General features: G+C 48.5%; 1 protein-coding gene across 4 annotated transcripts in view; it reads left to right on the forward strand.

Annotated features, from left to right (window-relative positions):
* The window catches only part of NRP2 (neuropilin 2), a 120062-nt gene that overhangs the window by 91876 nt on the left and 3273 nt on the right, over positions 1–24913 (forward strand). For 2 of the 4 annotated variants that reach the window (XM_079782625.1, XM_079782626.1), the window contains exon 16: positions 22764–22814. In XM_079782625.1, the coding sequence (XP_079638751.1) occupies positions 22764–22814 (51 nt within the window). Of the gene's footprint in view, positions 1–5888; positions 9374–22763; positions 22815–24913 lie in introns of those variants that run through there. The other 2 variants (XM_079782627.1, XM_079782628.1) reach the window with 1 other exon arrangement.

Genomic DNA, 24913 nt, shown 5'->3' on the forward strand with positions numbered 1-24913 from the left:
TCGCCTGTGAATGACGGCAAATGTGGGTTGCATGTCTCAGACCAGGTCTGAGGGTCCTAGGGCCCAACTCTTGGGTTTCACCTTCTTCAGTCCTCACAAGTTTTCTCCCGGTAAAACCAGCAGAAAGTGAACAATCAGGGGTGTCTCTCATGGGCAGGGAGGGGAGCAGTCAGGGGAGAGAGCCGTTGAGGGTAGAGACAGAGCCGGTGGGGGGTTGACTGTGTCAGGTTTTAAGGCCCATCTCTCCCTTCCCATCCCCACTCTCCTTCCCTGTTGGCTGCCTCCCGGAGGCCTTGCCCACCGGTGGCGGCACGGCCCCCATCCCAGGGCACAGGCCCCGGCGCTGGCCCCAACTTCCCGCTCTCCTGGGCTTCTTTCCTCCCGCTGCTCTCTCTGCTGGGAGCACCTCTGAGACGCAGGGAGGGTTAAATGGTGTTCATGCACGTAATCCTCCGATGAAAGGCGGAGAAGTGTTCCTAAGCCCTGCCAGGCCTGCAGATAGGCAGCTGTGCCGGGTGGCTCCTTCCCGCTCCCCCGCCCTCCGGCTCCGCTGCCAGATGCAGCCTAGGTGTTGCTGAGCCAGGGCGCCTGGAGCTCAGATGTGTGTACCGGGGACTGCCTGCTGCCGCACCTGCCGGAGGGGACACTGAGGCGTTCTCTGTGGGTCGCTGGTGCATGTCGCCTCTCCTGGCACGAGGCTGGCGCACCGCCTCCTGCAGGTTCACCTTCCATCTGAGCCGGGGCCCGCGGCCGCCTCTCTCAGGGGAGAGCATTCTTTCTTGGACTTTTCCTCTCTCCACGTACAGAAAGGACACGCCGTGGCTTCCAGACAGTCACATGAGTGCCCCCGAAGGGACAAGAAGTGCCCGAGACTTCAGCAGCCAACCACAGATCTGAATGGAGAGGCATTGTACTTAGTTATTTTTTTGATGCGATTAATACAACTTTTATTCAAACAACTCTAGTATAAGGTACAGTTCAGGTGGTTTTGTTAAAAGAGGGAAGGAAACAAAAATATTTTTAGCACTTTACATCTTTATGCAAATTTTACAGGGTGTTTTTTTTTTTTGTTTGTTTGTTTTGTCTACATTCACCCATTGAGCATGGAATCCCCTGGATTTTACATTTTTAAGCAAAATTAGAACAGCAACATAGAAGGTTCTTTTTATATAAGTCCATATCCTACGTTAAAAAAAAACCAAAAAATATTTTCAATAGATGGGGGTCCGCATGGTGTCTGCCAGCTCAGCACAAACCCTCGGCTGACCCTCCATGCCCTGCTCAAGAGGCAAATCCAAAAAGCCATTTCTCAGGGATATTTCATACTTCTACTTTCTCTTTCCAAACACACCACATTCTTCCACTATCTTCTGTAAACTTTTATAGAGGAGCCAACTTTTTTTTTTTTTTTTTGGCTTGTTTAATCTCCCAAATTAAATAAGCCTTTTATCTGAAATGCCCCTTCACCAACACTTCACTGGTGTTTTCAACCTATCCAAAAAGGACTGCCCGGACAGGACAGGCCCCAACAGTTCTTACTTGCATCGAGCCTTTTTTCCCCGTTCTGAGACGATTCACCGTTGTCTTTCAAAACATTGCTTTAGGAAACCTGGGCTCCCCAGGCCCGGGAGGACGGCCGGAAACTTCGCTGTGACTCAGTGAGGGCCCGCCTGGCGGGGACGGTCCTCAGACGGGTCCCGACAGAGGCAGGCGGCAGGGAGGGAGGGGCCGCGCCCTGTCCAAGAACAGGGTCCGGGCAGGACCGAGACTGTGGGCGCTAGGAGACTCGCGGTGCTCAGCCCCGCCCTGTAACACAGAGAGCCGGGAGCAGTGCGGGCACGAACGAGGGGACCACGTCCTAAGTGTGCAGTGTCAGCATCGGGGCTGGGCCGGGCGCCACCAGAACGCGCTTCGGTCCTGGCCCTGCCTCTGACCGGTGGCATCTCTAGGATTTCACTGTGCTGTTCTGCCCTCCTCCTCCATTTTCCTCCAGGGAAAAGCAGGAGGACATCACTTACACTCTCAGATGCTCAGGTCTCCCGTCTGAGAGTCAGGAGACGTCAACAGGGTAATTCACACGAAGCCCATAGCCCAGGGCCCACCACACACGGAACGCCCACTCAGCGTTGCTGCTGTCCCGGCCACGTTTCCCAGTTACATACCAACCTATTAGCACGGCAGGGGCACTGCACACGATGTAACCATTCTCCTTATTTTCCTCCCACGCGTGGCTACTTTGCATTTGTTGTTTCTCCAAATTCAAAGGCTATGCGTTCATGTCACCTCCTCTCCCGGCGGCTCAGCCTGTACCTATGCAGGCCTGTTCAGCCTGTCAAATACATTTGCAATTACTGCCTCTTTAAATATGTTTCTCATTATCTCACAGAAGGAGACAACTCTGTGGAGCATTGGGTGGGGGGGGGGCGGGGGGGTAATAAAAAATAGTTCAGGAGTTGATTTTCCAATTGGGAAAAAAAGACGCACGTGAGTAAGCGGTAGAAGTGGGAGCAACCAGAGGGGGCGTGCAGGTCAGCAGCACCTGGCCGGCTCTAGGCGAGGCTGGAGCCGCACCTGCGCTCTTTCCTCCCTCGTTGGGGACCAAGCCCCGGCGTCTTTATTGTAAAGCAACGGCCCAGCCACTCACCAACCTTGGCCCCCCGGCGCAGGTAGAGTCTGCCCGAAGCGGGCACCTTTATTGCAGTTGTACATAGAGGCACTGTGTGGGCTCGCAGACTCCCCAGCACTTCCCAAGAATAACTGTCAGATGAAGTGCCGGTGGGTCATTATCACGTTCCAGGGCATCTGCATTTTAGTCCAGAGTGCATTCCCCCATCCATGCATCCATCCACCGCTCTGATGTGTGTTGGATTGCTGCTGTTGTCTGGGGAGGCGCTTTAACCCTATTGATCTTTCTGGCAAACCGCAGCCTCGTCAGCATAGGGCCCTGAAGGCTGCCACAGAGCCAGACTCGAAACCAGCCATCCACCCGCCTGGGGGAGTTGAGTCCCTTTAGCTGGAGAACGTTCTGAGCAGCTCTGGCCCCCAACTGCAAGTCACCCCAAGATTGCCTGGGGGAGATGAGGGGAGGGTTATGAGGTATATCTTCTCTTTTCTAACTCCCTTAACCTTAAAAGCACAAAGCCATGTAGCATGTTTCCTCATTTCTCCAAACCAGTGTCTAAGGAAAATGTTTAAGTAGCCAATTCAGTGTCCCCCACATGGCTTTGGTCACCCAAATTTTCTACATGTTGATCACTTGGGGGAGGAGAATCTTACTTGCAAAGGGAAGAGGCTCTTAGACCCAAAGTGGAGATTGTCTTCCTAAGCAGAGACCTCTGAGGCCCGGGGTCCATCTCTGATTCTGACTGGGTAAACCACGTGTTGTAATTCTACCTTCCTCCAGGGGGCGCCCTAGATCCGCCCCCCGTGTGCCTGACTTTGTCTCTATCATAAGGAACACTTCAGGCCTAGCACCAAGGCCACATCCTTCCTCAGCCCCAGCACTCTGAGCCCTGGGTGGGACATTTAATGTTGAAAACCAGGATCTTGGCGGGAGGAAAGCAAAACCTTTGAACTGAGACTAGGTGGTGATGGAGGGAATGTGGGCAGTTGGGACCGTTTTCCGCTTGACAAAACTTTGTCCTCCTGCCTTTGTGGTCTGGTCAGGTGCTCCCCGTGGGGAGTTAATCCCTGCAGATGCGTCGCCTGCCTTTCCTCTCACAGGTGAGCTGCCGCCTCATTAGATACCAGCCCTCACTGTGCAGCGAAATCGAAATCAGAGGCAAACCCAAGGACGCCCTTTGGGCACCGAGGAACTTGGGGCCGTCCCTGCGCACTTTGTTGTTTCTCGTGCATTCTTCTGAGCCCACAGGAAAATCCAGCGGCAGGATGGTTGCCAGGCAGCAGAAACTCTGGTGTCCTGAATAATGAGTTGACACCAGTCCGATGTGACTCGAGAGCTGGCCGTTTCAAGGCGCTCTTTGCAGCGCCTTGCTTTCCTTTGCTGTTTCTATGCATCATTTTCAATATGGTCAAAGGGGGGCACCTTCTCAGCTACAGTGATGAAATTATTAAAAGATAAATGGCGAGAAACACAGACCAGGTGATGATGAAGATGACCGTGTAGGCAGGGGCATGGAGAGGGCATCCTGGAATTCTGGAACCCTTTCCACCCCCGGGGCTGTGTGTGGATGCGGCTGCCAGGGCGTGTGCTGTGTGATGCATCCTTGTCAGAGCTCCTCCGATCCTGTGGCACTTGTGGCAGCCTGAGGGGCAGCGACGAGCCCTGCACCGTAGTAGAAGGGATCCCAGGACTAGAGGGAGCAACGTGAAGATCTGGGGAGGTGGGCAGGCTCTGAAATTTTGTCCAAGAAACATGTTCTCATTTTTCTGCCACTTCTGAGCAGACATCAGACGGTCTGACCTGCCCCTCGGCGACCCCCCAATCAAAGAGAGGAGTTCTGGTGTCTGGGCTGCAGGCGTGGGCGAACACGGGCTCGGCAATAGAAGCCCTTGCCTCTGTTCATTCAGTCTTTTAACCACAAGCATTTACTGGGTCCTTCTGTGCAGACCCGGGGCAGAAACCAAGATGAGAGCTCATTCTTCACCTGCTTGAGGAGCTCTGGGTCTCACGGGGGAGGCCTGAAACTACAAGTGAGCTCTGTCTGTGTCTTGAGCAGAGAAACACCCACAGAGTAGGACCAGCGAGGTTACGGAGAAGGCCCCAGCATGGCCACGGCCCCCCACTGGGTAGCCCATGGATAGAGAAGATACCTCCTTCTACCCACCAGCATCTGATGCAAGCAGCTAGGGAGGTATTTTCATAGGTTAAGCATATATCATTTTTCAGAAGTAAAGATCATGTCTGGTTTTGGCAAGCTCAGAAGCTCCTAGTCCCATCCCGGGCCAGATTCTCATCTGATGTAAATCTCTGGGAGAAACACGTTGTAGTACTGTTTTGCATCAAGTGGGACTCCAGCCAGTCATTCCCCAGAGTTACCCTGGGCTTAAATCTACTACATCATCTCCATGGCAACCAGAGGCCGGCCAGCAAATGCGGTTGCCTTCTAAATCCTCTGCTAGCTTCTCTTCCCTCCCCTGTCTTCCCCGTGATGAAGAATGATCTCCCTCCCTTTGCCCTCACTCACTCTCGCTCTCACACACCCACTATCATTTTGTGGCCACATTTTTTTGTTGTTGTTGCAACATCCTTCCAATCAGATTTTAAAATCCTCTATACAATTTTTTTTTTTTTAATGAATCGTTAGTCATTGCTTGACAGTGGTAATTGACCTGTTTAGACAAGACCAGGCTGATTTCAGTGGGCATGGAAGCGTTGGCAATCCAAAGTGGAATTTACCTTCAAGTCGAGCCAGCCTAATTAATACATTGTTTGAAAATGCTAGCCAGCCAGACCAAATACTGTATTTCCACCCATTCAGGGAACCAGCCTTACGGAATCCCAGAAGTCATATCAACATCATTTATGTGTGCGTGTGTGTGCATGCGTGTGTGTGTGTGTGTGTAAATTATACCGCTTCTATGTGTTATAGCGTAATTGTGATGGAACAGAAGGAAGAGAAGAGCTTTCTAACCGTACAGATCTTGGTTGAATCCCATACTTACTACCTACTTGCTGCATACCCACTATTGGTTTAACCTCTCTGAGCCTCTATTTCCTCATCTGTAAAATGGGTCTGACAGGACGTACCTCGAAGGTTGTGAATAGAAGTACTTGTTACGAACTAGATACTTGGTGTCATCTTATTCCCCTGTCCCCTTCCCTATCCACTCCAAAGCATGTGTGTGTTTCCTTTTTTTTTTAAATTAATTTTTTATTAGTCTGCATGCTCTCAGCCTAGCAACACTCTTCTGTGTCTCTCCACCAGGGGGCACCCTCCTACCAGGGACCGAGCCCACAGTGGACACGGTGCCCGTGCAGCCCATCCCAGCCTACTGGTATTACGTTATGGCCGCCGGGGGTGCCGTGCTGGTGCTGGTCTCCGTCGCGCTGGCCCTGGTGCTCCACTACCACCGGTTCCGCTATGCGGCCAAGAAGACCGATCACTCCATCACCTACAAAACCTCCCACTACACCAACGGGGCCCCTCTGGCGGTGGAGCCCACCCTAACCATTAAGCTAGAGCAAGACCGCCCCTCGCACTGCTGAGGCCGAAGCAAGGACAGCACCCAAAACAAACAAGAAAGACTGCAGACACGTTGCCTCGATTTTGCACTTTTTTCTCCTCGCCTAGTCTCTGTGTGAACCCCCAGACATCTCTCTCTTGGGGCCCAAACCCTGTGCACTCTTGTCCATCCTGACCATTATTCCTCAGTTCTTTTTTTTTTTCTTTTTTTTTTTTTTTTGTCCTTTTGTTGATTCCAATCCACCCCACCGACCAACCCCAACTCTAATGTTGCATCTTGGACTGGAGAAGAGATACACCCCTAAGCACTTCACAGCTCAAGGCTCAGCTGGTTTTCTTCCAGAGACTGGTCCCCTGATGTCCCCTTGCCTTACCCCCTGCCCCTCCCGGCGGACCGGAGGGGAGCCCCGGATCTGTGTTTGTACATAGTATACATTCTGCGCGTGTGAGTAGCTCTGTGTGTGCGTGGGTGTGAGAGAGACCGGTTCATTGTCGGGGTGGGGTGGGGAGTGTGTGGGTGCGTTGAGAGAGGGTCCCCCTTTAACTATTGTGTTACTTCTCCGGGGGTACATTTGACGAGAAAATAATATACTGTCCTAGTTTTGTTTACTTGGAGAAGAGGTTGAAGCTTTTTGTTGCCTTATCTAGCTCTGGCTGGCTTTCTGTTGGCTACCATTGTCATCTCCGGGCACCTAGAAACCTTGAGGCCACATGGACCGAAATGTGGCCCCTCCCATCCCCATCCCAAAACCCCACCCCCCACCCCCTGCCCCGAGAGGCAGGTTCCCTGTGCACTCAGACAGGAGCCCCTGTCATGTCTCCTGGTGTCTTTGAAGTAACAAGATAGCAGCCATTGGGTGCGAGTGGAACCACCTCTGCTTCCAGCCCTGAAGCAAACCTGTCTCATGTTGCCTTACAAAGAGAAGCTCATAATGAATGTTTAGCTGTTATCACTTAAGTCCAATCTTGGAGTAAGTCATAGCGAATGACGGACCTGAGGCTGATGTAGGGAAAGGAGTAGCTTGTCGAGAGCAGGAGGAGGTGGGGGAGAGAAGGCGGAAGAAGGAGGGACTGAAATGTTCTCTTTAAGTCTCCTCGCCGGAGAGGAATCCCTGTGCCCAACCTTAAAGGGAGTTGAGTAAGACGGTTAGGAACCATATCCCTTGGTATTATATCGGCCACTGTAATAGCGTTTGTAAAATATGGGGAAAAGGGATCATTTGCTTTCTTTCATGGTGTTGATGTGTGCCTGAACCTATAGCCACTAATATATAAGGCTGTCCACCTGACTTATTTGAATATGATGAGAGAATAAAGAGTAATCATTTTTTAAACGTACCAATGTGCTACCCCTTAAAGCATTTGTAGCATCTGGCAAGTCCACCCTCCTAGGCTGGCCTGGCATTTCCAGATGTTGCCTCATGGTCAGGAGAAGGTGTAATGAAGATAAATCCGTTGCTGCCCATTTGTCCTCTAAGCAACAGGGAAAGGGATGTTGGAGATAAACAGCCTAATGATAGTGTTGTACAAAGGATAGATTCAATAATGTAGTCAATTTCATTGATAGAAAACGCCTATTTTAACGAGATTCACTGAGATTCACAGTGTACTGGGGCTCTGCCTTGGGGGTGTTTATTTCTCACCTTCCTGCTAGGAATCCCCTGGGGAAGTACAGCATCCTCTCCAAAGAAGGTTGCCTGGGCTCAAAGCTTCAGGTACCTTCTGAGAACAAAATACTAATGGTAGATTTTTATTTTTATTTTTGGCTGCTTGGCAGAGAGAGACTTTTCGACATTCTTTCAGAATATCCACATCACTCCCTCTAGCACACACTCACTTTAGCATCTGGTTTGTTTCATCCTTCTGAAAGAATGGTGCTCTCCCACTCCTATTCTATTTCAAAGAGCGACTCTGTCTCAGCCACAGCAGCCCTGCCAAGAAAAGGAAAGATGAAAGGCTAGAGTATGAGCCACCTTGAGATTTCAAGAAGAATCCTAGCCCAGCTGAAGACTGCAGAGAGAAGCAGGGAGAGGGAGGAGGGGCAGGAGCCAGGGTACCCTGTGATGACTTCCATGCCAGTCACGAAGGGCTTGTATCGCAGGTGTCCGCATCCAGTCTGCAGCTGGGGCCAGGCATTCCCTGGAAATGATTGGCACCCCTGTTGGAGCCCCCCTGGAGCTGTGTCAGGAAATTACACCTGGAAAATCCAGCCAGTGTAGCAACTGTCTTGAGTTACCATATACCCTTGAGGATTTCCCTTCTTTAAAAGAAGACAACAACCTTTGTGAACTTGCTGTATCTTTATCTGATGCCCCTTGTGGCATCATCATTATGTACATGCCATAGTTGAGGATATGAGGCTGCTCAAATCTTTGTGAATCCCATGATGCACTTCAGCTGGGGTTGTCATTCCATCCTCTCTCTCTCTCTCTCTCTCTCTCTCTCTCTCTCTCTCTCTCTCTCTCCTCTCTCAGCCCCAGCAACTTTCATAGTATTACCCAGGTACTATGCTAAAAGGGCAGCTCTTCTACAAAATCATGCCTTGCAGCTTTAAAAAGCAAAATTCTGTATTTCATAGAGGGAGGGAGGGTCGCTCTCGCCTAAGAAAAATAGATTGGACAGGTGACTGCATGCGTGCATGTGTTTAGAGTTGCTTCAAAGAAGACAAAGAGGTAATAGCAACTAAGAAAATATAAATGAGTGAATGAATGAATTGAAGGTCTCGCTCGGGCTGCTAAAGTTTTTGCCTTAGTAGAGGTTTCATATCAACAGACCCGGGAAGGAAGCCCTGATCGCTGGGTAAAATCCCTTCCTTGACATTGTGCTGCCAATTGCTGTCCCCTAATTGCTGGCAAAGGCAGAAAGAAAAAAATCATATCATTGCCATTAACCAAACAGGATGCTTAAAATAAAGTAAAATTATCCTTTCCGTTGTCCTACCATTTAGGGATTAAAGCCAGATTAGGATAGGAAATTAAGTCATGTTTCTGAGGTTGATACCCCATCTTTAAAAGGACCCTGTCTTGAAAATGAAACTAGCAGGCAAGCAAACACCTAAATAATCGAAAATTACCAAAGAACAACAAGAAAACAAAACAACAAGAAAACATAAACATTTTAACTTCCTGTTCTGATCCCTCTCCCTATAGCTGTGACAACTCTTGCATTGCTCAGTTGCCTGTGCGTCGAAATCACTTGTGGACATTGGAAACTATTTGAAAATGTATTGTTGTGGAATGTAATAAAATGATAATATTTTTTATACAAACATCTGGGTTTTTTTTTTTTTTCTCTTCCCTTTTGCCTGAGAGAACAAAGTGGAAATGTAGGCTTTGAACAAATTGCTGTTTTCAGAGCCTAGAGGTTGTCTGTCTTCTGAGCTACAGGGCATTGCTGTGGGCGGTGGGTGGGTTTGCTCCTTGGGGCTGAATGCCAGCTTCCCTTCCCTTTCGTTTTATTCCTGCTTGTTAGGAATTTATCCAATGTGTGCAGCTGAGCCAACTTTTATGATTGGTGTGGGATTTTGCAAAAGTTGCTAAGTGCTAAATCGTTCGATGTGATTTCCACAAAATTTCTCTTGATGGAAAACCCCTGGAGACTGGACTCTATTTTCAAAGGGGCCCCGGGGGTAATGGGACCAGGGAGGCCAAAAGGTGTGCTGGACTCTATGAAAAGGCGGCGCCTTGGGCCTCGCCTACCTAATTATTACTTCCAGGGCAAGGGGGAGCTCCCATTTCTGAGCACTTTCGCAGACAAAATGGAAACTTGTGGCATATTCGAGGCTCAGAGATATATTCCTGACTTCACTTTGGAGCAAGTCGTGAAGATAATGATAAATTGCTGTGATCCTGAACTCTTATGAAAGGGACATTCCTTTAAAACTTTGAGGAGAGGGATTGGGGGAACTTATTCCAAAAGCCATGTCTTGTTGACAGGCATTTTTCTTTGGTTCTCCTCTTTGGGTTGTCAGTGATTAGTTATATAAAACTAGAGGCCTGGTGCATGAAATTCATGCCCGACCTGCACCCTCTCGAAATCCACAGGATTCGGCCTAAACCGGCAGTCAGACATCCCTCTCATAATCCAGGACTGCTGGCCTCTAACTGCTCGCCTGCCTGCCTGATCGCCCCTAACCTCTCACCTGCCTGACTGATAGCCCCTAACCACTCGCCTGCCTGAATGATCTCCCCTAACTGCCTCTGCCTGCCTGCCTGATTGCCCCTAACCACTCTGCCTGCCTCCCTGACCGCCCCTAACGGCTCACTGCGGGGCTGCCGGCCGGGGTGAGGGAGCGTGGTCTTCTGATCTCTGGTTGTTCTGGTCGTTCTGCTGCTTTGGTTGCTGGGCTTTTATTATATAGGATATTTCAATCATGGTGGGATTCGGAGGGAAAAAATCTAGGAATTGCAACCTCCCCGTTGTTGAATGTTTCTATAATGTGGTCAAAAAGAGGATGTGGAAGGATTTTTCCACCACCCCCTATTGGTGGAGCATTTCATCAACCCAGGAGCCTTCCTCAGGGGTCTGAGAACCATGATTCAAGGTCTTAAAGGGACATATCCAAGAGGCCCAATTTCCGCCCGAGTCCTTCTTTTTCCCCTCTTTAAACCCAGGTCCAGGAAAAGATGCTCTTACAGCTATAAAACCTCCCAGTGGTGCTCAGAGGAAACGGGCTCCTGGTTTTCAGGTCTCAGAGGCAACTCTGACAGTACAGATGGCTCCACAGATGTCCCCGTCTGTCCCGGGCAGGGAGCAGAGGAGACTGTCCATGGCGAGAGGCTCGTTTGCTCCTCTAATGACAAGCATGATTGCCCATTTTGTCTGAGTAACATTTGGCTTTCCTTTTTAAAGCCATTTGTTCCCATTAGTAAAATATTTCTTTCAGGCAAAGACCCAGGCTCGGTCACCATTTTCCTGAGCTGGCCTGGGACCAAATTTGCCAGACTAAATTAAGTGAGCCATCGTGTATGCTCCGTTAGCATTGCTGTTTTTGGAGCCCCCCCTTGGAGAATTCCATCCTTGCACTTCCTGCCTTGGTTCTAGCCCCACAGCTCATTCTAGAGGAACTTTCTCTGCCCCAAAAGGAGAAAGGCTGTTAGGACTCTGATCTTAGGTGTCCACACAGCACTGTAATCAGTGTGGTATTTCAGACCAAGCTCAAGCATAAATGTTGCAGAAATTGTGTTTCCATGGATCATAAATACCAGATGCCAAGACCCCGTATGGCCTGTTTGGGCTCCTACCTGGCCCTTTATGATGCTTTAAATGAGTGTTCTTGCTGTGGAAGCGAGACCTGCCCTCCTGCCCAGGTAACCAAAGCCCCGCCGGTCTGCCGGGGCCCGTTTACTGCCCCTCCTCCCTGACTCTGCGGTGGTTTTGCACCAACATCATGGCCTTTCTGTAATCGTTGATGGAGAGGGCTTCATTGTTGAGCTTTGATTTGTCTGCATGGTGGGCTGCACACCTGAGCCAGTCTTCAGGCCTGTCCACGCGGCTCATTTTCTCTCTAATTGTGCACATCGCTGGGCTTCTCACAGCTGTAGTTTGCCTTTCATCCACTTTAGTGACGGCCCAAAGAAAACACACAACAAATCCAACCAGCGAACACGAAGGGGAGGGGACTCTGGCTGATGGCCTTACAGTCGGCAGGGAGAGGCATCGCCTTATATAAATAAATTAAAAGCTGGAAGGGTGTAGGAATTAATGAAGCCTGACAGCTTGTGCCCACTGGGGTGCGTCTAGAGGTTAGAAATAAGCAGAAGCCTGCACCCTCAGAAGGCGTCAGGCCACAGCCCTTGGCCAGAGCACATTTGTACTAACTGTGGGGAGCTCTGCTTGGCCCCAAACCTAAGCAGTGAAGAGAGGCGAGGTTTGGGGGATCGCCGAAGAGCAAAACCCCTTTTAGCATGGAATGCTGTTTTTGGAGAATAGGTACCTCAGGCAAACCAGCAGAAACCATTCTTTCCCCAAGGCCAGGGGGTGGGCAGGAAACCCAGAATCCTTCTCCTCTCTTCTGGGTAAAGTAATATTTCTTGGGAGTTTGTGTGTTTTTTTCAGTCTGACCTTCAAGAGTTCAAAAACCCTTCATGCCCAATTCTGTGGTTTGGTTTGGTTGGGGTTTGTTTTTGTTCTGCGTAAATGGTATCATAGCGTTTGCACTCTTTGTTGGACAACTTGCTTGTTTTCACTTGACAAAGTGTCAAGGTTACATCAGTTCACATGGACAAATTTACCCCGCCCTTTAGCTGCTGTAGAGCATTCCGTATCATGTGAAATACCGTAGTTTATTAAGTGCTCCCCTACTGGTGAGCATTCAGGTTGTGTCCAGTTTTCTTCTTGTTTAGTTTTTACTATAATAAGCAATACTAGAGGCCCAGTGCATGAAATTCGTGCACGGGGGTGTGTGTCCCTCAGCCCAGCCTACACCCTCTCCAATCTGGGGCCCCTCGAGGGATGTCTGACTGCCCGTTTAGGCCCGATCCCGGTGGGCAGTCAGACATCCCTCTCACAATCCAGGACTGCTGGCTCCAAACCGCTCACCTGCCTGCCTGCCTGATTGCCCCTAACCGTTTCTGCCTGCCAGCCTGATCACCCCCTAACCACTCCCCTGCCAGCCTGATTGATGGCTAACTGCTCACCTGCCGGCCCGATTGCCCCTAACTGCCCTCCCCTGCCAGCCTGGTCACCCCTAACTGCCCTCCCCTGCCGGCCTAGTTGCCTGCACAACTGCCCTCCCCTGCAGGCCTGGGTCCCCCCAACTGTCCTCCCCTGCAGGCCTGGTCGCCCCATCTGCCCTCCTCTGCCAGCCTGGTCACCCCTAACTGCCCTCCCCTGCAGGCCTGATCACTCCCAACTGCTCTCCCTTGCAGGCCTGGTCCCTCCCAACTGCCCTCCCCTGCCGGCCATCTTGTGGTGGCCATCTTGTGTGTTGGAATGATGGTCAATTTGCATATTGCCTCTTTATTAGATAGGATTGCAGTGAACGTCCTTAAAGTCAACTCTGTACACATGTTTGTCTCCAATAACATGTCTGGGTTACATGGTGTGACTGATTTCATTTTCATACATGCTTCAGATGGCTACGGGTTTCCTTTTAAATAGACCTGTCCCCATTTGAGAGGGCAACAAGGTTGTAGACAACGGAGAGCATCCCAGGTCACACTTGCACGAGCCACATAATCTCTGTGACAGTCTCCCTTTCTCTAAAGTGGGCGGAGTGCTTACAAGAGAATACTTTGGGTAGCTTTAGCCAAAGAGAATTTTAATCCCAGGGACTTTTTATAAAACACTTCCAATATGCAGTGAATGTGGGCCTGGCTGTACATGGCAGCTCACCGGAGCCGTGGCAACTGTGGCCCAGGAGTGAATTCTGTCCCTGGGTTCAGCAGGCAGAGCCCTGTTCTTCGTGATTAATGAGTTCCACTTGGTTTACTCAAAGAGTGGCTGTGCTATGCCTTGCTGTTATTTATTTATGTTTTCTACTAAAAAATTCATGTAAAACCATCCTTTAAGGTCAGTGCACAGTACTGTGCTGCAGACTAAAATGTTCCAGCTGCCACAAGTAGGTCTACATGCCAACCGAGATTCTCCAGTCCTTGGGCTGAAAGGCGGTGTCCAGCTTCCTTCAGGGGAGGTTCGGGCTGGTGTGACCCGAGGAAAGACAGCAGGTGATGAGGCTGTTTTCTAGGGGGAGGGTTATATGTGCAGGCAAAGCCACTAGCCCCAAATGGCTCCAGGCAGGAGTGGCAAATGGGAGAGAAAACAAGGGACCTGTTAGTTCCAAACACCGTTTCTTCCAAGAGCACTACCCTGTTTCTACCAGGCACTAAGACAAAGGGGTCATGAAAATGGAACTCTGACTCTGAGCATAATGGATCGTTTCTACGGCTGTATATGGGCTGTGTGGGCTTCTAGGACCTGCCAAAAATCCAGGACTGCTGGATGGCTCAGGGGGGAAAGCAGCATAAGCTCGAGGGGTGGGTGAGCTAGAGACATCACCACGCACACAAGCCTTGTGTTGCCTTCTGTGTATACTTGTGCAAAATTGAGCCCTTTTAATATATTAACTAACATACCCACAAGCAAAGGCTCTGATCCGGAGCTGGAATGACAGTATGCCGTGTCTTGGCCTTTGACCACAGCAGTTTTTCTCGGGCAGCAGGACTCATTAGCAGGACACGTGGACTAGAGTTCTCTGTGCCTTGTTAAAGAGCAGCCAGCTCCGGGAATGATGGGAGTGCAGGGAAAGCTTTGAGCCGGAGGTGGCCTTGACCAGAGTCCTGTTCTCAGCCGGCCTGCTGGTTTGAGACTCTATTTTAGCACAGACTGTTAAAGAACGGTTTTGTCCCTCAGCAATTCCCTACTGCCACCAAGGAGCTGGGAAAGGGGACGTGAAGACCTCAGGGGCCCATGTAAGCTTCCTCGTTGCTTCTCTAGGACAGTTCTGACAGCTGGTACTAAAATAGGAAGACAGTCATTAGGACCTAGATGGACGTGAGATGGGAGCATCAAAGGAGACCTGGGGTGCCTCAAAGGCCTTGGCCAAATGCAGACAAGAATGTGAGCTCAATAGTAGTCTCACGAGAAGCCCTGGGCCCACACCATAATCACCATCTGCTTCACAACTCCTGAGAGGGCCATCGTCCCCTCCTCTTCCCCCAAGGAGGCCTGGCCTTTGCACCAGGTGTTCATCTCCAGCCTGCACCCTCCTCCCTCTTGGTGGCCCCGTCCCTCTCCTCTGACATCCTTACACTTGCCCCTGCCATCCCCCCACCAAAACCTTCTCCCAGAAAAGCGTGGATCAGATTCCTTCACACAAAGGCTTAATTGCTTAGTTCCTCCAACTGGTTGCATTCTCTGAGGAGACCAAACCTAGAGTCAGAGGAATTTATTATTCTGTTATTCTCTAATTACACAATTGCATTGGTCGCCAGCAAGCTTCTGTGGAAATCACCTCTTGAACAGGTAAAGAGAGGTACCTTTCTGGAACACCTAACATCTTATCTCAGAATCATTCACTCATTCTTGTGTTCAGAAGAGCTGCCCAGCTTCTCAGTATAACCAGCTCTCTCGGTGAGGTGCATGTGTAAGAGACTTTTTTCAAGAACCTGTGGAATCATATGGAGCAATCATTTTTTTAATATATTTTATTGATTTTTTTACAGAGAGGAAGGGAGAGGGATAGAGGATTAGAAACATCGATGAGAGAGAAACATCAATCAGCTGCCTCCTGCACACTCCCCACTGGGTTATGTGCCCGCAACCAAGGCACATGCCCTTGACCGGAATCGAACCTGGGACCCTTGAGTCTGCAGACCGACGCTCTATCCACTGAGCCAAACCGGTTAGGGCCATATGGAGCAATCTTTAAGAAGACATCCTTTTTGACATGTCTTCTTACAGAAATGGAGAATGTCTCGGATTTTTCAAAGACCTAGAGCAGTGGTCGGCAAACTCATTAGTCAACAGAGCCAAATATCAGCAGTACAACGATTGAAATTTCTTTTGAGAGCCAAATTTTTTAAATTTAAACTTCTTCTAACGCCACTTCTTCAAAATAGACTCACCCAGGCCGTGGTATTTTGTGGAAGAGCCACACTCAAGGGGCCAAAGAGCCGCATGTGGCTCGCGAGCCGCAGTTTGCCGACCACGGACCTAGAGTAAAGAAGAGGCTCCAGAATTGCCCTCTGTCCACATGGCTGGGTTTTCCCAGCCCACGCAGTTGTGAAGCCCATCTTTATAGCTAACCATTTCTCTGACTGTTTTTCTTATTTCCACGCCATTGTTGGGGCTCGGTGGAGCCATTCTGGCCTCAGCTGCTCATCTGCCTCCACACTTGAAAGCATTATTAGGTCATTTTACAGCCTTCTCATTGCAGTTGCTATTTCCAATCCTTTTTAGTGTTTCCTCCTAGTTATTCAACTAAAAATAATAAAAAATAATGGCTAAATTCAGGTTCAGACTCTTCCAATATCTCAAACCAAGCCCCCTTTTCCTTTCCAGCTTGAAGCCATTTGAAAACTCCAAAAAAATAAAAAAACATTTATTTTCCATGATTTTTCATTAGATTTGGCTCTAGCCTACGAGATAATAACCCAGGATGAAGGATCTTCTGGTGGTGTTTCTAAACTCAAGCCAAACCCAGCAAGGGGTGAATGGCTCGCAAGTAGCCTGACTCTGGAGCAGCTTTGGCAAAGTTTAGATTAGCATCTGAACCTTTGGCTTCTTGTAGCAACTGGGATGAGCAAACCAAATTAGGGAAATTGAGTACGTAGTGGGGAGGGGGGTGCACCTTTAGCCAATGCTAAATTAAACACTTTGGAGGGCCAAGAAATATCTCCTAGTCCCTCATTATTTCCCATTTATTTTGGTCTGAGTGTTGTATCTCCTGCTGGGATCAAAACAGAGTGGCTGAGAGAATTTTTTAAGGCTACTCCCATCTAAACAGTCCAGTGATTTAGCTGGCTCAGGGGGGTTGGGAACTTGGTATCAAATTCAACAAGAGCTCGAAGTGGCCAAGAGCTTATCCCAAACAAATCATAGGCCCAAAACAAGGTGTTGACAGTGTGGCTTGCTCTCAGTTCCACTGCTGATTGGTTCAATAATTTATCGCATTTTTCTACCCTCCTTCCTCAATTTCTTCCTCTTTAACATAGAAGCGATGACACCTGGTACCTGTGAAAATGAATGGTTTCAGTGATTTTCGGTGTGGAAGAGCCTCTTGGATTCTTGCTTTAAAGCTGCTTGCAGTTTGGTGGGTTAAGTGGAGGGGTTAAGGCTGGCTTCCTGGGACATTTGGTCAGCCCTGCCTCAGTCAAGGTGGAGGCCTGAAAATTGGGGCACACTTACCCATGTCGTCAGTTCCCGGATTGCCAGTTGGCAGGACTGGTTCCTAAGCCTATTGGGCAAGTATTGAAAACATAGACGCCCATGGCTCCCATTTGTCTGTCCTTTTCATGGTCCTCTCTCTCCACACACACCTTAAGATCGATGCCTTCGGGGAGCAGCCACGTAAAGAGAGGACAGGTTGGGTGAAGGTGGGGGCAGAGCAGTGTGCGGCCATGGAGCCCTTTTTGGTAGAAGCCGCCTTGTCTCCTTCAGCCAGCAGCCCTGTTCAGAAAGCATGCAGCAGAAGGGCCCTCAGAACTCTCTTATTTTCTGTCCGGAAAGACGATAGAGTTGTAGAGTAGGGAAGGTCCATGGTTACTCTACAGAGGAGCAGACAGAGACTCAGGGAGGTCAATGCCTTGTCCAGGCGCTCACACCTGGGGCAGTAGCAGAACTCAGGCATGAAGGAGGCCATCTGGCCCGGCCTGTGTGACTCAGTGGTTGAGCATCAACCTATGAACCAGGAGGTCACGGTTCAATTCCTGGTCAGGGCATATGCCCTGGTTTCAGGCTCGATCCCCAGTAGAGGACATGCAGGAGGCAACTGATCAATGGTTCTCTCATCATTGATGTTTCTCTCTCTCTCCCTCTCCTTTCCTCTCTGAAATCAATAAAAATAGTTTTTTGAAAGAAACAGGCAGTCTGTTCCCAGGCTGCCCCCAGTCCACTACTCCTCCATATTCCCTTCAGGTACAGAGTGGATGGCCCTTGGGGTGTCTCTGCTACGCATTCTAGATGGCAAACCTGTCCTAGGCTTCAACCAAGCATCTCAATCCACTGCTCAGAGTAGGCATGGAAGGGACTCTCTGGAGAACCCGTGTATGTCAGTGTCCTGAAATGATCTGTGCACAAGTGACCTGGGGATGGACTGTCTTACATCATTTATATAAAAGTAGCCAGTGGTTTGGCTACTAACTCTCTCAGCAACCCTATGAAGCTCCCTGTACCACACAGAAAGTACACAGAACAATGTCAATGCCAGTACACTCACAGTAGACCACAGCAGAGCAGAAGTGGTGAAAGTGAAGGTCACAATTTTTCTATAACAGAAAAGGAAACTAACTCCAAAGGATCTTAATTTAAGAAAGAAAGAAAATGAGGAGAGGGAGAGAGAGAGAGAGAGAGAGAGAGAGAGAGAGAGAGAGAGAGAGAGAGAGAAGAAAGAACTGTGAGAGAAAGCATTCTTGTTTGAGGCCTAAATCATGCTCAGTGGGGAATTTCCCGGTGCAGGTGGGAGTGTCTGGGGTGTTTCCTCTGCACAGCATGTGTGGTCTTGCGCCCCCAGGCAGTGTTCCAGACCCCTTGGGGTAAACATCTCTTAGACTAGGTTCGGTTCTTAACTAGGTATGGCTGTTCACCCTCCATGCCATAGTATTTCGATCTATGATAAGGACACTGGAGAATATTTGACTTTTCTAGGGGGGAAGGAGTTCCTGAAACAGTCCAGTGGATGTTTAATGACTCTTGCTCTGAAAAATCAGGAAAATGGGAGATAGATGAGACCTTGAATCACTCATCACTGTGTACCTAACCCACCTCTCAGTGATGCTAAAGAAAGAACTCCTGGGGGAGCAAGAGGACTTTCAGTCTGAGGTTCAAGGTCCATATAAAAATGGCCATGTTTAGTTGGATTGTGTTTTTGTTTTTGTTTTAAGAAGGCTCGCTTGATTGCTCTAACTCTACTAAAATCCCTTCCGGTCGCCATGAGCCCTTCTCCCTCTCACTGTGCTGGTCTGCAGCAGTGGGTGCAGGGAGAGGGGACAGACCTGGCTCTCGGGTAGGGAAGTACAGGGTGGAGGATTTGTGGCAGGACAAGGCAGTGTCTTTGAATTCCTCAAAGAGAAGCTGATAAAAACGAATTTGAGCCCAAAACCAGGAACTCAGTGTATGAGTAAAAAGCTTCAGGTGCCATGTTTGAAACCATTCCTACAACCTCCAGCCCCCATTTTGCAGCTTAATTCTGAAGCATTCTCCTCCTCACTCCCGGGTTTCTTTCCTGGCCCAGCCTCCTTTGCCCAATCCCCACCCTGTGCTCCAGCAGCAGCAGGAGTCCCCTGCACAATGCCCTCCTTTCTTGTACACTATTTTGTCATGGGTGAGTCTTTGCTTCCCAACCACACAGGGCCTTGATTACAGACACCTGGTCCCATACATCTTCATTTCCCAAAGTCCTCAATATGGTTCCTGGGCACCTAGTAAACCCTCTTAATAAGTGATGGTTGGTTGATTGGTTAGTTAGCCAGTTAATGAAGAACAATTTAAATCTGCCTTTCCTCTTTGAGTAACGCCTATCAGAGAAAATGTGAAGCCCCAAATTTCAGATTGCCACATCTTCTCGTTCATGAGAGATCTTCATTAGTTCCCATCAAGGTGGTGAGCCATTGATGCACATAAACCTCGGGAGGGTGTATATACAAGCGACTAGGATCCAAGACCTTTATTTCTGTTAGGATGGGATAATGATGGAGGCAATTGTAGTATCCTGCCCACACCCAGAGAACTTGAGAGCAGACAAGGGGAGGAGGGCTCTCCTCTGGCCCTGATACAGTACTGAGCGTCAGAATTTAGGCTTTGCAGTCGGATTGACCTGAGATTGAACCCCTACAGGGGCCCAAAAGGAAAGAAGGTCATGTAAGCACAAAGCTTGAAAGTGGAAGTCATGTGGGTGGTAAGATCCATCCCTGACCTGTGTTCTCCTAAATGTGTGGCCCATTCTGCTTTTCCTCATCCATCTGACACTCATAACCACTCCCTACAACAGAGTCCTGGCAGGTTCTCTTCAAGTTTTTCCTCATTAAAAAAAAATCTAAATTCCAGGTCTCTAGACCCCACGTGTGTTTTGTTTTTGTTTTTTGTTTTTTGTTTTTGCTATCTGCCTCACTTCTCAAGCTAGGTCTCCTTCCCAGGGAGTTGCTGCCTCCACTCTGTGCCTTGAGCTCCTCATTCATTACTTCTCCCTCCTCCAAACCCTTGCCTTTTCTTTGCTAAAACTACAGGAACCTGGTGGAACCATACTCCTTGCTGCCAACAGGCTGAGGTTTACCTACTAGGTGCAACAGAAAAGGAAGGTGGCATTTGAAGGTCAAAGAGGATTTTGAGAAAGAAAGCTCTTAATCAAACCCAGATATCAAGAATATTAGCAAAGAGACTAGAGAAAATTGCTATCAAATTAAATTGTTTTTGTACAAATGTTCCCTTTATTCGGGTTTTCCCCAGTGCGCCATTCTTTCTTTAAGGCTTGGTGAACAGGTGCATGTTTGAAAATGTTGATTAACTTATCCTCTTTTCGACCCCTTCCCACTCACCCAAACTGCTGGAAGCAGTCAAAAGCCAAGTCAAGACTCTAATGTGTTCTTCACCTTAAGTAGCCTTTAATCCTCCAGGTGCAGAACTATCAGCCACATCTAGGCAATCAATTTCACAGACCAATCTCATTGGTCCAGTTTCTTAGAAATGGAACGGTTCTTAGGAGGTCATCTCATCCAGTCCTCTGCCTCCAGAGACAAGAGGCTGTGATCTCCTGGGACAAAATGTTATAGTTATCACCACCCTCTTACCCTTTTTTCTTTAAGATTCAGGCAACCTCCACCCCTTTCCAGACCATCATCAATAGTGTCCTCAGAGTTCTTCTCTGAGGTGAGATGGAGCAAGATGGCAGTCTAGCCTCCAAGAACTCATCACATCCTTTGTGAAGACCAAGTACCTAAAAGCAAGAACAGGATTTGGCCCAAATCCCACAGATAGGAGCCCCACAATTTTTGCTCTAGGCTCATTCATAGTCTCATCCAATGTTCTGCATCTTTTAACCGTGAAGGTATTAAGACCTCTGAGCATCAAAAACCATTAATGGTTGGAAATGTGATGGCTTTCTCCCTTTCTCCCTTTCTTCCATGTTTGTTTTATTTTTCATAAGGTTAAAAAAAAATCTCCAGGTTGACTTTCACAAGTTTGATTTGATCCCCATGACAGACACCACCTGCCTCTTGTTGATTCGTGTCCACGTCTTCCTTCCAGGGAAACAGGCTGCATTGTAGAGGCCTGGAGAATAATGCAGGGGATGGGCACCGAGGCGGGGAGGCTGGCACAGCCTGCAGGTGCCAGTTGCTGTGCTATAAACATGCCAGGCGCAGGCTGGATTTATGGAGGATTGGCGCCAATGGCGTCGATCCTTTCAAGTGGGGTCTTGGCACCTTGTTTTGTGCATCGCTTCTGGGCGACCAAGGGGATGAGAATGTGCTTTAGCACTTTTGCCAGGGATGAGGTTGTAACGTGATTACAACTAGCACCTCCAAGAAAAGTCTGAATTTTATGTGTGGCCGTGATAGCTGGATCTTCAGTTCAGGTCATGGTCAAGTAGACCCTCCCTGAGATGTTGTGCTGATCAAGGAGAAGTTCGGGCTGGTCTGAAGCTCTTTTTATTCCTTTTGTTTGATACTTTAGCTGTTTAGGATTTGGGTTCTGCGGTAAGCCCTGATTTCTGCATATCAGTTTACAGTGCTGACTGCAAGGTTGCCCACCTGACTTTGGGCTGAATAGAACTCTCAAAGGGCCACATACGTTCACTTGGTGCCATTTTGCTGACAGCCGGGACAAGCATAATTAACTTGTGAGATTGGAAGAAGTGATAAGACCCTGTTCTTCACCACATATTTGATTCTCTTTTTTAATGTTTTTCCATTTTAGACAAGTAATTTTATTGGCTCTGATTTCTATACGATGGACAGCATAGTGAATAGAAAAACCTGTATTACCCCCTTCCCCAAAATATTATCATTAAAAAAAGAAAAAGATAGTGATAATACTGGAGAAAATTCAGAGTAAATTAACTCAGCTATATTCAAGACTGGGCTAGTCAGATTGGATGCCCATGTTTGACATGTTTGATCTATTCTAAACTGAAGAAAGCCAATAGAAAAATAGACGGGAAAGGAAAGATGAGAGATATTAACACAGATATGTGAAGGGGAATAGGCATGACATTCTTTCCAATTCTACGTCTACATTGAAGCATATAATGATGGAACGTGACTTCCTTAAATTACCATACATTTATTTGAAATCCAAAGGAGAAAGACTCTTGTACTTTGTGTCCACTTAGATCAGTGATGGCGAACCTATGACACGCGTGTCAGCACTGACACGCGTAGCCATTTCTGATGACACGCGGCCGCATGCCGAGGATGAAACATTTGCTGCTCCTGAGGATGAAACATTTGCGACTAGAGTCTTGGAGTTAGTTTTTTCCTCAAAGTGACACATTACCCGAGTTATGCTCAGTTTTTTGGCGAAGTTTGACCCACCAAGCTCAAAAGGTTGCCCATCACTGACTTAGATGCATCATCATATAAGGAGGGTCAGCATGTTATACTAGATGAACAACACAGTCATGACAACCGAGGATGGACATGCAATGTCGTTGAAGTTGCCTTAGACAAAACTCAGACCTATATTGCTAATGAATAACAATCATTATAAAGACACAAGTGAGGATTTACCTGGCACTAAAGACCTTTCCTGTTGTTTCTGTTCTTCTGGTTACTGGACGTAAAGATAGATCCTTTGAGGGGAAAGCCTCCGTTAATAAGCCTGTTACATGATCTAGAAGCAGATGGGATGCTTGAGCTGCCAACATACCGAGGAGTCGTTCTCAGAAAGGTCGAGTCTCTGCCTTGTAGCCATGGTGATAGAACTGGTTATAACTTGATTTGTTTGTTTCCTTTTTCATTACAGTGGACATCCCAGAGGTACATGGGAGAGAGGGCTATGAAGATGAAATTGTTGGTGAGTATTACTATGATTTAGCAGATAATCATGAAATTCAAGTTTGGTTATAAAGACATACTGAAGAGGGCCAGAAACCACCAATTGCTCTGTCAAGGTCAAATTTAGAGTTTAGCAAGTATATCGAGTCCCTTCTGCCTAATCTGAAACAGGTCCCCTACTTGGGGCAACTTTCAACATTGATGGACTTCAAATCTGGAGAAACCCTTGAGAAGTGAAGGCCAGGGTCCTCTACAGGAGTCACTGCTTGAACCCATTAACCTCCTTCCAAAAAGTGCCAAAGTGAATGAGCGTCAGCGTGAATACCCTCCCAGGCCTGCTGTGGTTGCCAGTTCCTTGGCGTGTAGGGACCCTTCTCACACTCTCCAGGACTCCAAGTTGGGACTTACTGCAAGATCCATGTTTCTTTCTCACACTGCCCAACTCGTGTTTTCATTTTATTTCAAGCTCTGTTTTCCCACTTCAAGCACATGCTTCAAGAGGCTGAAGTGAGAATCCCGACTAAAGGGCCACTGAGTAAACACGTAGATGTCATTTCTTCCCTGGGCTCGGAGCAGCACAGGTCTCTCCGGGCTTCTCTGAGGGCCAGAGCTGATCTCCAAGAGAGACCACGAAGGTTCCCCTCGGAGAACAGCTTTTAGACCAAGATGGATGCATTTAAGAAGAGCCGTTTATAGAGCAGCTGCTTTTCACCCGACCTTAATCAAACACTTCAAGTGTAGTTATAGAAACAGAGTGACTAATCCAAACAGCACCTTGTTAACTGAACGCAGACTCTGCCTGCAAATCCAGTCCAAGTCTCCTTTTATGGGCAAAGCTGCGCAACTGGCCTCCGCGGAGAGGCTGCAGTGGATCAAGCGACGAGCACTGACGGGGAGGAGGAGGAGGGCAGGAGGGTGCAGGAAGCCTGCGAGGCCCAGTGCAACTGCTTGCTGACTGCGACCCTGAGTGAGTTACCTAGTCACCTAATTTCTTAAAACCTCGATCTCATCATCTATATCTATGATAATAAAAGCGTAATATGCTAATTAGACCAGACAGCCGAACCACCTTCCAGATGACCTTCTGGACGAAGCCAGTGTAAGTCCTGGCTGCAAGGGCTGAGTCCCTTGCACGAATTTTGTGATTCAGGCCTCTAGTATATATATATCCCTGCTTTCTTCATGGCATTATCAGGAAATCCCACCAAATAAGCCATGGGTGTCGCCGTGCCTTGGCCACACTGGGTGGCTTAAACAACAGAAGTGTGTTTCTCATCATTCTGGAGACTGCAAGTCCAAGATCAAGGTGTCAACAGTGTGCGTTCCTTCTGAGGGTTGCGAGGGGGAATCCGTTGCAAGCCTTTCTCTTTGGCTTGGTGATGGCCATCCCGATATCCACATGGCAATCTGCCATCTCGGGCTGTCTCAAGTTTCTCCTTTTTATAAGAATACCAGTCACACTGAGTTAGGGCCCACCCTATTTCAGCTTGATTACCTCTGTAAAAGCTCCTATCTCCAAATAAGGTCACACTCTGAGGTTCTGGGATTTAAGACTTCAACATATGACTCTGGGGAAGGGACATAATTCAACCCATTAGTAAGGTAAGACGGATGTCAAGTGAAGTCTGGTGGCTGGGAAAACATCTGCTGCTTGGATGGCCAGGAATGCTCTACAGACACTCTTCCTGTGAGAATAGTCTCAGCCTGTCCTTCGATTTAACTTGAAGCCCTTGGAAGTCAGGATGAGGAGGCAAAGAAGGAACGGTGCCCAGACACAGGGCCATCCCAGGGGCTCCAAAGGCGCCCTGAAAGTCCTGTCATAATATGTATTTACTTAGCATTAGTGAAATTATTTAAGTCTCAAATACTTAGACTATACTCACTATGTGCTGGACACTAACCACTTCATAAATATTCATGTAGTTCACCTAGCAACCAAGTGAGGTAGACTTTATTAATAACCCCATTTTACAGATGAGAGAACTGAGGCAAAGCGAGGTTCGATAACTTTCCCAAAGTTACACAGCGAGGCTGTGGCAGGGCTGGGCTTTGAAGCCAAGCAGTGTAAGTCCCGGCTTCCTACCCACGCTCTGAAGAACCTCTGGGCTGGGCTGGGGA

Source organism: Cnephaeus nilssonii (genome assembly GCF_951640355.1).
Source record: "Cnephaeus nilssonii genome assembly, chromosome: 10".
NCBI lineage: Eukaryota > Metazoa > Chordata > Mammalia > Chiroptera > Vespertilionidae > Cnephaeus > Cnephaeus nilssonii.